Source organism: Sinocyclocheilus rhinocerous, unplaced genomic scaffold, assembly GCF_001515625.1.
Source record: "Sinocyclocheilus rhinocerous isolate Xijiao unplaced genomic scaffold, SAMN03320098_v1.1 scaffold2740, whole genome shotgun sequence".
Taxonomy (NCBI): domain Eukaryota; kingdom Metazoa; phylum Chordata; class Actinopteri; order Cypriniformes; family Cyprinidae; genus Sinocyclocheilus; species Sinocyclocheilus rhinocerous.
The window spans coordinates 236,030-249,270 of NW_015658750.1; the positions used below are offsets into that span (position 1 = coordinate 236,030).

The window sequence follows — 13,241 nt, forward strand, 5'->3', positions numbered from 1 at the left end:
TTAACAAGGTTCGGGAGGAGCGCGTCAGATACTTAGCCTAATTAACACAGGTGGAGCGCACTCAAGTTAATCAACACCATGGCATAAATACAGCTGACTTACCTCTATCCATTGACAGTTTATCAGCATCCCTCATCCGCCCCATCTCCTCACTTTGAGTTCATACTACACTTATACGGGGGGGTACTCTAGGTTAGGACCATTCCCGAGCTCGGAGCCCTTCCCCGGACAGCACGCCAAATATGCATTACCATACTTCAGCTAGTTATATGTAAGTGTGAACTTGTGAAATGTAAGAAAGAGTTGAAACTGAACACAATCTTGCTACTCAAGCTGTGTTAGAATTTTTTTTTATATGTATTTATTTGCTTCTTTTCCATTTTGCATTTACTTGTACTTTTACTTTCAATACTTAAGTATGTTTAATGAAAAAATACTTTTCGTACTTAAGTAGAATAAATATCACATACTTTAAGACTTTTACTCAAGTAATATTCTAAACGGTGATTTCAGCTTCTACCAAAGTCATTTCCTGGTAAGATATCTGTTCTTTTACTTGAGTATGGCTTTCAGGTACTTTATACACCACTGCTGGCGATTCTGTCTACACTGGATGCGGCACGGATTGACACAACAAATCCCAGACAGTAAACCGATGTCCCGGTATATATCTGACATACAAGCATTCGCGCTGCTTCTGACCTGAAAGAGAAATTGATTCGCAACATGATGCAACAGCGCTCGCGTCCGAGATATGAATCACAAGGAAATCAATTCAAATACTGTTTTTCACAAAATAAATAAATAAATTAATTAATTAATTTTCCACACTACACAGTGTCTTGTAATCTTGTAATGTCATCTGTATGGTTCTGTTGATGGAGTAAAGGCCCCGATATACTTCAAGCGAAATCGAAGAACGAACTGATGTGACATTATTTTGAACAAAATCCGGCCAAAATGAAGTTCGTTTTGGGAGTTTGAAACGGCTTGCCAAAGTGAACTTTACGGAAAAGTTCATTCCGGCTGCAAAACACCTTCGTACTACCATTGGTCCATGACAATTACGTCATAGTAGATGTGCACTAAGGCTCCGCCTTCTTTCACACGGAACTCTTCTCTGGGTTCATTTCGTCTGTCTAATCCTTGGAGGTGAGATGTCCGGGGGTAAAAACATAAACGCAGTAGAGCAAATTAAGTTGTGCTTCTGATGAAATGAGACACTAAAACTGTTTTTCATGTTTAATACTGACATACACTGAACAAAATTATAAACGCAACACTTTTGTTTTTGCCCCCATTTTTCATGAGCTGAACTCAAAGATCTAAGACTTTTTCTATGTACACAAAAGGTCTATTTCTGTCAAATATTGTTCACAAATCTGTCTAAATCTGTGTTAGTGAGCACTTCTCCTTTGCCAAGATAATCCATCCACCTCACAGGTGAGGCATATCAAGATGCTGATTAGACAGCATGATTATTGCACAGGTGCGCCTTAGGCTGGCCACAATAAAAGGCCACTCTAAAATGTGCAGTTTTATCACACAGCACAATGCCACAGACATGCAAGTTTTGAGGGAGCGTGCAATTGGCATACTGACTGCAGGAATGTCCACCAGAGCTATTGCCCGTGAATTGAATGTTCATCTTCTCACTGACAACATAACGCCGCTCGCATCATTCACAGTGGGGTTATTAGCAGAGAACACAGAGCAGGACTTGAATCGCCCACAGATCGCGATAAGGAGAGTGACAGCTTTTAATAATTATTAAAGGAGTTTATCGGCGTATATGACAGCGTGTTCCAGTTCCTGCCAATATCCAACAACTTCGCACAGCCATTGAAGAGGAGTGGACCAACATTCCACAGGCCACAATCAACAACCTGATCAACTCTAAACTGAACTTTTAAGTTATGAAATTATTAAATTACTAAGAGTAAAATGGGTAATGATACCCACTTAACTTTATATTTTAAATTTATTTTAACATTCAATATGCCTTAATTGCAACTATTAGGTTAGGTTTGTTTACACATGGTTATAACATGTTTACTATAGTGGTAACCATGGAAATCTACAAATACTATAGTTTGAACTACGGTCACTTTAGTAAAATCATGGTTCATTTTCATAAGGGACTGCCAGTGACAGGCTGTTGCATGCATTAAATGCAACCTTTTTGTGTATGATTTATACTAACATTACAGAATAGAACATGATCAATATGAACTTTAACGTTACATTTAAATAAATGTAATTGCACGAACTATGTAGGCTACAATTTCAGTTTATTTATTGTGAAATAACTCAAACATATATATTTTTTCTATCCTGTGATAAGCATTGTTCTGGGTTGCCGTTCCCAAAAGCATCAATGGTTTCTTATGATACTTTTGGGAAACGCAGCCCTGTTTGAATGCACTGTCAGAAGTGAGTGAACGCTCTCTGTGATTGATTGGTTTTGTCTTGCAGCATTTGCGTGTGTTCAGATGAGCAGGAAACTAGTTCTATCCTACACAATTATTCGCTAACATAGGTTATTCGTCCAATTTAATGCATGTTGTACGCATTAATTTTTGTTAAATAAACAAAATCACTGGTAAATAAAACACCTTTGTATCGATATTTTTTTATTTGAGTATCGATACTTTCGATACTCGCATCAGTATCGATATATCGGTACTTCAGGATCGATACGCTCATCCCTAGATATCAGTTGTTAAGGATAAAAGACTCAAGGTGTGTTTAAAATATTCCTATTTGTGTTTAAATAGTCCTTCTTGTCGAGTCGAGCCAAGTCTGAAGTCATTTTAGGTTGAGTCTGGAGTAGAGTCTGAAGTCTATTAAAATGCGACTCGAGTGCCCATCTCTGCCATTGGGTAATGAAAAGTTCTACACACACTTGTGGTCTTCATGCTCACTTGAACACTTGGACCAAATACAGGAAATACGTCATATAAGTAGTCAAGTGGTCAAGTGCAAAGACCACAAGTGTGGGTATTTGGACAAGGGGACTAACTCGAGTGCCCGTCTCTGCCATTGGGTATAATGAAAAGTTCTACACACACTTGTGGTCTCCACGCCCACTTGAACACTTGGACCAAACTCAGGAAATATGTCATGTAAGTAGACAAGTGGTCAAGTGCAAAGACCACAATTGTGGTTATTTGGACAAGCCCATACTTTGTGGTCATGTACTAACACTTTGGAGACCAAATTGCCAATGGATATCCAAATGACAGGCAGGTAAAAACTTATATGCACACAGCTGATGATCTCTGTATTATACAATGATTCAACAAGCAGTGAAAAATAACAGTACTCAATGAACTATAATAACATTACCTCTTATGGGAAGTAAATGTGTAATATCAAAATAAAAGTTCTACATTAAAAGTATTTTTTTTCCAGTAGCCTTTTATACAATAAGCATAACATTTGTTGCATTACAAACACCTTTTTAATAAGGCAAATTATTCACATGACAGTTCTGAGGTGTGACAAGAAACATCTAAAACATTTCCAGTGTACAAAAATTCTTCAGAAATATCTCCATACCTCTGAAGTCTTGAGATTGAACAAAATGATTTCAGTTTCTGTCTCGATCATCGGTCATTGTAAAATATGTTAACTCTTTTTACTTGTCCTCTCGGTTTTCACAACCATTAGCCATTTATAGCCTTGTTGAGCAGTCAGTGAGAAGCTGCTGCATTTCATGATGCAGAAGTCATGATACATTTCTGCAGCACTTTTTCCTATTGAAATAAAAGGTTGTAGTCCAGAATCAAGTAAGCACATTATTTTCACTGTGAATTGTTGTCATTTTACAGAAATACCAAAACCCAAAGTGATCATTAAACCTGATCAACATGTATTCAGAGGAGAGACAGTCACTCTCAGATGTGACATTGATGGTGAAGGAGTCACTAGCTGGCAGTACAGCTGGTATAAAGATGGTTCAGCTAATGCTTTCAGTGAACTGCAGGAACACACATTCAGTCCTGTTACTGAGTCAGATGCAGGTAAATACTCCTGTTATGGAGCAGAGAGAGAAGGATCATGCATATCAAACATGAGTGATGCAGTTACACTGACAGTATCAGGTGAGTTTGATCATCTCTTCACACACACAAACACAAACACATGTTGGTATTGGTGGTTTACGGGGACTCTCCATAGACGTAATGGTTTTTATAGTGTTCAAAATGTATTTTCTATCACCCTACCCGAACCCTACACCTAAACCTACCCCTCACAGAAAACTTTGTGCATTTTTAGATTTTCAAAAAAAAAAAAAAAACACCATTTAGTATGTTTTTTTAAGCCTTTTGAATTACAGGGACACAGGCAGTGTCCTCATAAACCACCTTCACATTGTAATACCTATGTCATTGCCCATGTCATTATACAAATTTGTGTCTCATAAACCACCCAAACCAGTGCATGTTTACATGTGGTTAATGAGCGATTTCTCTGTTTCAGATACAGCCCTAGCAGTTTTAAGTGTTTCTCCACAGAAGTGGTTGACTGAAGGAGATCCAGTGACTCTGATCTGTGAGGTTTACGGCTCCTCTACAGGCTGGACATTCAGCTGGTGCACTGTGACTCTTTCATCAGGTATAAGTTATAATATGCTTCATGTGATAACATCAGAATTAACTGGTTTTATTAAAATAAAATACTGCTTAAAGTTTACCCCTAAATTAAAATTAAGTCATCATTTACACACCCTGGTGCTATTCTAATGCCGTATGCCTTTCTTTCTTTTTCGAAAAAAAAAAAAAACAAGTCCCGCGCGTGCTCCTCCATATAATGGCAGTGGGTAATGATCAGCATCAAGCTTTCGAAAAAAGACGCAAATGAATGGTTCCATGCGACACATGCTGTAGCCTATATTTCAGGTGTTCTGGGGGTACACGATATACACTGAACAAAATTATAAACGCAACACTTTTGTTTTTGCCCCCATTTTTCATGAGCTGAACTCAAAGATCTAAAACTTTTTCTATGTACACAAAAAGCCTATTTCTCTCAAATATTGTTCACAAATCTGTCTAAATCTGTGTTAGTGAGCACTCAAAACTTGCGACATCTGTGGCATTGTGCTGTGTGATAAAACTGCACATTTTAGAGTGGCCTTTTATTGTGGCCATACGCACCACCTCCTGTCAGAGAATGAACTTGCATTTTTATTCAGCCCATCTGCTGATTTTGTTCAGACTAATGCGAAAATCAGACCAAATTTTTATGCAGCAAATGCGCAGTGCTGTCAAATTTAACTGGTCACTAATATGATTATATATAAATATATATATATATATATATATATATTAAGAAAAACTAATATGTGTTCTAAAAATCTAAACAATTCGAATAATAAGGTATCTAGGCTTTATTCACGTATTTTGTAGTGCCCATAATAACACCATGCATGACACTGACACTGTTGGCACAAGCGTCTTCTGGCACAGTGTCTTCAAAACGTTCACGAAATGCCGAATTAAACACGATGCAGCAACCACCATTTCAACATCATCTTTTTAAAATTCATCACTTACCGTTGTCTTGCTCACTTTCTTGCCCATTTTTCCTCTTCTCTGCACTAGATTGATAGTGCTGCGCCACTTTGACAGGAGGGGGCCTTGCGTAATTTGCAGGGCCCTACGCAACTTGCATAGTGAGCGTATAGGGCCACAACTCTGCCCACGACAGGTGTTTTAAATCCCAAATAATTAATAACATGCCCATATTTACCCACAGTCATTCACTCCAAACACATGAAAATTTACATGGACCCTATATGACGTTCGCGTTCATGAGACTCTATTAGCACCGCACAGAGCTCACTCCGACTCGCCCAGGAAAAGCACACAAGTTGTGAGGAATCAAGAAATAATACGCAACATTAAGAAAATGCAACATGAAATACAATGCCTAGAAATCCCAGAAAATATCTGTGTACTTTCATCAAATCACATTTTGTGTTGTCTTTTTTTATATTGATTGGTGTTTGGGCCCAGCTAACACGTGCCAGTGGCGGACCACCGGTGACAAAGTTGCCGGCCAACCAGGGGACACCAACCGCGGTTCACTGGCGTTTTGCTCATCGTTGTTCTAGTGGACCACCAGAGGCAGTCACCATTTCTCTGACAGTGGTCCTCTACTGGGCCGCTGTTTTATAATAAATGTTTGCTGGCTGCCCACGGTCGGTCCATGGTTCATAATTAATTCCTCAAACTACCCAAAATGTTCTTCCACACAATAATAAATCAAAAACGTTATACACCACTCTCAGTAACAGCAAATGTATTAATATTTTCAATGAACATAATATACAAATACATTTACATTTACATTTATCAGATGCTTTTATCCAAAGTGACTTACAAATGGGGAGCATTCAATTCATGATTATTTGTACTCTTTCAAAAATTAACCATGGTTTTACAGCATTTGTAGTAAAACCATAGTATAAACAAAATAAATCACATTTTTACTACAACAACCATGGTTTAACCATGACTGTTGCAGTAAAACCATAGTAACTACAAAATTTACCATGATTTAAAATAAATATGGTTACTATAGTCATGGTTACCTCAGTTGTACTCTAGTATTACTACAATATTACTATAGTAGAACCATGGCATCAAAACCATGGTTTGAACCCCAAAAAAAAAAAAAAAAAAAATGTCATGGTTGCTACAGTTTTACTATAATAAAACCATGGTTAATTGTCCTATAAGTATAGGTATAATCGCAATCAGATTTTTTTCTACATCCCGTAGTAAACATTTTATTTGTCTTCTTTAATTTGGGAACAGACACAGTCTCCATGGAATAGACTACATATGCCATAGGAACACAGGCCATCATAACTACAATTTACAAAACCGTTCACAAATTTGGGATCAGTTAAGTTTTTTTTTTAGTTTTTTTTTTACGTCTTTGAAAGAAGTGTCTTGTGCTCACCACAACTCCATTTAGTGTATCAAAATACAATAAAGCAATAACATTGTGAAATAATATTACAATTCAAAACAACTGTTTTCTTTTTGAATATATTTTAAAATATATTTTATTCCTGTGATGCACAGCTGAATTTTCAACATCATTACTCCAATCTTCAGTGTCACATGATCTTTCAGAAATCATTCTAATATGCTGATTTAGGTGATTTGTTTAGGCATACGTTTGTGCAATGCTGAAAATATATTTACCTTTTTTTTAAAATAATCCATTAAACCTGCTGAGATACAAGAAGCCTTAACTAAAATTCTCAGTCCTGGAAACTCATGAATATTCATGTATGCTCTGCCCACTGAAACCGAAAATCTCAGAAACTGAAAATCTCGTAACACTGGGAAAAACGGGAGTGTTAACAGGTATGCACGTGAACCGATCATCTCTCCCTCTTTACTAGTTAGCATGAAATAACATGAATGAACATAAGAAGGTATCTTGTTTTAACCGCGGAAAGACATCAATACACACCACTTTCAAGTTCAAGTTCACAGACATTTATCTACTCTACTATCTTGTTTGTTTGTCGGACAAAATGACAAATTCAGCATTATGATTAGTCGGATCACATGTCAATCAAACTCCCTGTGAAGGGTCAGTTGCTGTGTCTGACTGATCTGAATGCTCAAACAAACCGATAAATGTTTTGATAGTGCTAACATTCATCCAACGAATTACTTAAATCCACCTCTGCGTATTAGGCTGAGCTAGGAGACATTAAAGGGTTAGTTCACCCAAAAATGAAAATTCTGTCAATAATTACTCACCCTCATGTCGTTTCAAACCCGTAAGACCTTCTTCGTTCATCTTCGGAACACAAATTAAGATATTTTTGATGGAATCTGAGAGCTGTCTGACCTTGCATAGACAGAATTCCAGAAACGTAGCAATGAGATTTGTAAAATAATCCATGTGACATCAGGGGTTCAACTGTAATTTTACGAAGCTACGAGAAAAATTTTTGTGAGCAAAAAAAACAAAAAAACTTTATTCAACAATTCATCTCCTCCGTGTCACCCTGTAGCGCCATTTTGGAGAGTATCAGCTGGACGTAAACAATGTATGCTGTTCTGTGTCAGCTGCATCACGCCAGATCTGTTTCCTACGTTGTTGTGATTTGATCTGAACGAAAACAACGTATCCGTGTGACGCAGCTGACACAGAAGATCATACGTTGTTTACGTCCAGCTGATACTCTCCAAAATGGCGCTACAGGGTGACACGGAGGAGACGAATTGTAGAATAAAGTTGTTATTTTTTTTACTTTTACGCACAAAAATTATTCTCATAGCTTCGTTAAAATTAAGGTTGAACCCCGGATTATTTTACAGATCTCCTTGCTACGTTTCTGGACTTGGGAACATTTCAGTTGTATTGCTGTCTATGCAGGGTCAGACAGCTCTCAGATTCCATCAAAAATATCTTAATTTGTGTTCCGAAGATGAACGAAGGTCTTACGGGTTTGAAACGACATAAGGGTGAGTAATTAATGACAGAATTGTCATTTTTGGGTGAACTATCCCTTTAACATTTAAAACAATTATATTTACTTTAAATGTCAGATTACCTAGAAATACATCTTTACAGTGACAATTGCACATTCTGACTTTATACAGACAGCAGTGGTCAATATGCTCTGCTCTCAGACAGCAGCAGAGGAGCTGGAGGAAACTACATTGTTAGTTCTGCTGCTCTAAATCACACAGGACTTTATGTGTGCACAGCAGAGAGAGGACAACCAGCCTATAAGACAGCCTTCAGCAACAAACAACCACTATGGGTCACTGGTGAGTATTTTTCATTTTTGAATGCTCAAATTGAAAACATTTCTAAATTGTAGCTGTAATTTCCTTCTCAGGTGTTTCTCCTCCAGTCTCTCTGATCATCAGTCCCAGCAGAACTCAACACTTCAACCTGGTCTCTGTCTCTCTGAGTTGTGAGGACCAGAGTAACTCTGATAGATGGAGAGTGAGAAGTTACACAGACCATTGGGGGCTGGAAGATTGTTCATCATCAGTGTGGGGATCACAAACAGGGTCTACATGTAAAATCAGCTCTACCATCCCATCAAACACTGGAGTGTACTGGTGTCAGACTGAATCTGGAGAGAACTATCATCCTGTTAATATCACTGTACACAGTGAGTATACAGTTCTGTATTTATTCATTTCACAGGCAGTTACAGTCAGTGCATAAAGTTGGTTGGTACAGGAAGCAGGGGTCTTCATCCTTTTAGAGGCCAATGACACCAGATAATATTTGTAGTTTTTTTATAGCATAAATAGTGTGATTAGTGTGTTCACACTGAAAATTCCAAAAATAAAAAGAGTATGTCAAATACCCAGATGATGCACTTCCACAAAACTGAAGTGTGGGAATGTTGCTCACTTCATATACTCAGCTGTCACAGCTTTAATTACTTACTGGAGGGGGCGTGGCTATCAGATTCTGATGTTGGATGACAAGATAACCTTATATAATTCATACAATAGACGGTTGAGTACATATATTTGTGGTATATGATTCGAGATGTATTCTTAACTGGGATCTATACTCTTAAAAATAAACGTTCTTTATTGGCATTGCTGCTTCCAAGGAGAACCTTTCAATTGCACAAAAGTGTCTTTATAGTGAATACTTTATTCTTTATAGTGGTACATTAGATTATTAAAATGTTCTTTACACTAAGAAAATAAATTCTATGGGAACCCACAATTGTTCTTCTGTGGCATCGCTGTGAAAACACCCTTTTAGAACCTTTATTTTTAAGCGTGTGTAGAAAGTAATTACATAATTATTTAGTCCTTAAGTCAACCAGCAAGCAAACAAGAGGTGGCTGTGGCAAGAAATAAAAAACATTTTGGTGTTAGATGCAGAAGATAAAATGGGGTTGTTGGGGGAATATAATGTCATTCAGGGGCGGTTTCTTCATTAGGGCGTTAGGGTGACGCACCAAGTGTGAAAGGGAGGGATTGTTTTCCATCACATTCAACCACAGTGAGCTAGCCGTCACCGTTCTAGACTGTTTGTTCTGCCTCTGGATATATAGTCCAATCAGCGTCAAATCACATTATGTGGAGTACCGCCCCTTTTTGGGTGATTTCACTCTGGCTAAGAATCGCGTAGACTGTTCTCATAGACTTCCATACAAATATATATTTTTAGAACTTCAGGGACTGCAGTGCAGTCTCTGTGTTCTGGAAGGGCTTTCGTCATCATATGTAACCTTAACTTGTGCAACGATTGGCGGGAACAAACATACCTCTATTAATTATCTTTAAGCTGAATTCAGCACTAGGCTGTATGGCCTGAATAAAGCAAACCAGTATCTTACCAGTAAAATTTTGATGGATGACAATTGTAATGGAGGTAAAGACAATTACAGTGACATACAGGAGTCGTTCATTATTAGACACGTGAGTCCGTTATTATTAGTGTGCAAATAAACAAACCGTGTATGTGCGCTCTCTGACAGCTTTTTACACGAGAACATTTCAGTATGATCATATCTGGCAAGTGTTTTATAATGGGCACCAGGGATGTCATGCGGTGTCATTATCATTGATTGGACAAATGCACCACGCGACCTGTTTACATACAGCATTGTGCATCCTCATGTATTGCCGACTGTACTATGTCGTTTTTCCTGAATGGACTTTTCAGACTATAAAGGTAACAATGAAACAGTCTCTTCTTCACTCCAATTGATATGTTTTCCATCACCAGTTGACATTTTCTTTGACAGTTTATACTTGTACAGTTAGGTGGTGTTTCTGTGACTGTGACCAAAGCATGTGGATGAGGCACACGATTCGGTGTTTGTTGCTAAGCATCTAACCGTAACATTTTAACATGGCATCAATTCACACTGTACAACTCTGGAACAGCAAAGCAGGGTTAAGGACCCATTCACACGGAACACATTTTTGCTTTAAAAAACTAGAGACGCAGACAGTGGAATGGCAATTTAATCATAACAGTGAAAGCTATACAATGCAGTCAACTACTCCATTTACAAAAAGTTTGTGTTTCCTCTGTTATGTAGTTGGTGTGATTCTGGAGAGTCCTGTTCATCCTGTGACGGAAGGAGATACTCTGACTGTGCGCTGCTTATATCCATATACAAGCCCACCAAACCTCAGAGCTGATTTCTATAAAGATGGATCACTCATCCAGAATCAAACTACAGAGATGATCATCTCTACTGTCTCAAAGTCACATGAGGGTTTCTACTACTGCAAACACTCAGAGAGAGGAGAGTCACCCAAGAGCTGGATCTCAGTCAGAGGTGAGAGTCAATAGAAACTGTGAGCTGATTTATTTCTTATATTCTCGTTCAGATATAGTACATGATAAAGTGCTTGTGTGTCTCTTTTTCCGTGTCTCATTCAGAATCTCAGATCTCTGTCCTCCACACACTCAGTTCTGTACTGGCAGTTTGTCCATATCTGCTAGTGACAGTCGTGCTGATTTTCAAATGCTGCAGAATGAGAGGTAAAAGGTCTGGTTTATTTGAAGCCACTGTAATCATATTTTATTGACAAACAGCTACCTCTTGTGTAGTTTTCTCTTTGACAAAGACATTGTTGTCTGTCTTTTTAGTCAAATTTGCTTTAATATAGTTAAAAGATGATTGTAGCAATAAACACAGAAAAAAACAACTGAATTCTGAGATGGTTGTGTGTGTGTGTGTGTGTGTGTGTGTTTAACAGTTTCATCTGTTGAAGAGGAAGAAACTTCTATTTGACATTCTGTTGTGATGGTGGGAAATGTCAGCTTCATCCTGAATCTCTCTTCATTTCTCATTATTATTATTAATAATTATATTAATTATTATTATTATTATTATTCACAAGCTTTTACTTGTCGACTGGCAGTTGTTTTGAGAGTGACAGCTGCATTTAAATGCAAGAATGAATCCCATTAGTTTTTGTTCTCACTGTGTAAGAAATGCAGAAGTCACTCAAATCCACAATAGCTAACCATTTGCTGTTTCTGTGTTTGCCTGCTTCACATTATAAGCACATGAGCACAACACTAATTTGTAAGCATGCATGTACAGTATATTCCTTATTTTAGCATAAGATTCCTGATTTGTATCGCTGCAATGCTCTGTATGTTTTTAAGATTTACTGTTTCCTTGTTTTATATAGTTTTTTTTTATTATCATTCTGAAGCGGATGCTTTGTTAAATTCTTTATGTGACTGTGTAACTTGAAGGTTTTACATGCCAATCTCTAAATATTTGTTGGTAAGTTTGTTGTTTCCAGAGCCAATGAATTCACATGCTTATTTTTACACATCCTGTTGTTCTGACTGGTGTGTAAAAATGCTGCATACTATTGTGCACATGGTGAGAACTGCTGGCTATGGTGACATTGTGTGTTTTTAAATGTTTTACATCAGCACCAAGTTTATGAAACAGAAGCTTATTTTTATTACAAAAATATATACCCAGGAAAGTTATTTTTACACAGAAGACAAAAACTTTAATCAAAAACTAGCTAAGTAAAATATTATAATATATTAAATGTCAAGCTATATTTACGGATTTTTAATCAATCATGAACTTCCCTAAAACAAGAAGATACCCTACCTAGGCTATGCTAATAAAGACGCACTCAGTGCTTTTCATATATCACAACTGTTCAGTGTTTTCAACTGCATAAAGTTTATTTTAGGTTTCAGACATTTAAATAGACATTTCAATTAAGTACTAGCAAAAAAACACACTGATTTCTATGGAAAGTGGCAATAATAATCCTTTCAATTAAAATTTGACGTGTTTTATTCCTATCATATACACATTGTGTAGGTAACCATTGAGTTTAATCTGTTTTTCTCCCAGTTCACTGGCCACTTACTTTCAGGTATTTCAGGAGAAATGGGTGAATTACGTGATGTTAATCCGACAGATCCACACGACATTATACTGTAGATCAACTAATCATGGTCATTAAAGGAACTCTCCACTATTTTTGAAAATAGGCTCATTTTCCAACTCCCCTAGAGTTAAACCGTTGAGTTTTACCGTTTTCGAATCCATTCAGCTGATCTCCGGGTCTGGCGGTAGCACTTTTAGCTTAGCTTAGCATAGATCATTGAATCTGATTGAATCTGATCCGTTAGCATCTCGCTCAAAAATGATCAAAGAGTTTCTATATTTTTCCTATTTAAAACTTGACTCTTCTGTAATTACATCGTGTACTAAGACC

At 37.3% G+C, this 13,241-nt stretch overlaps 1 protein-coding gene across 1 annotated transcript in view; it reads left to right on the plus strand.

The window, feature by feature from the left end:
- The window catches only part of LOC107722885 (Fc receptor-like protein 5), a 15,826-nt gene extending 2,908 nt beyond the window's left edge, over nucleotides 1-12,918 (plus strand). The window contains exons 3-8 of the mRNA XM_016531379.1: nucleotides 3,834-4,106; nucleotides 4,486-4,620; nucleotides 8,643-8,813; nucleotides 8,885-9,166; nucleotides 11,072-11,314; nucleotides 12,875-12,918. Coding sequence (XP_016386865.1) covers nucleotides 3,834-4,106; nucleotides 4,486-4,620; nucleotides 8,643-8,813; nucleotides 8,885-9,166; nucleotides 11,072-11,314; nucleotides 12,875-12,918 — 1,148 coding nt within the window. The remainder of the gene's footprint in view (nucleotides 1-3,833; nucleotides 4,107-4,485; nucleotides 4,621-8,642; nucleotides 8,814-8,884; nucleotides 9,167-11,071; nucleotides 11,315-12,874) is intronic.
- Nucleotides 12,919-13,241: the final 323 nt, after the last annotated feature.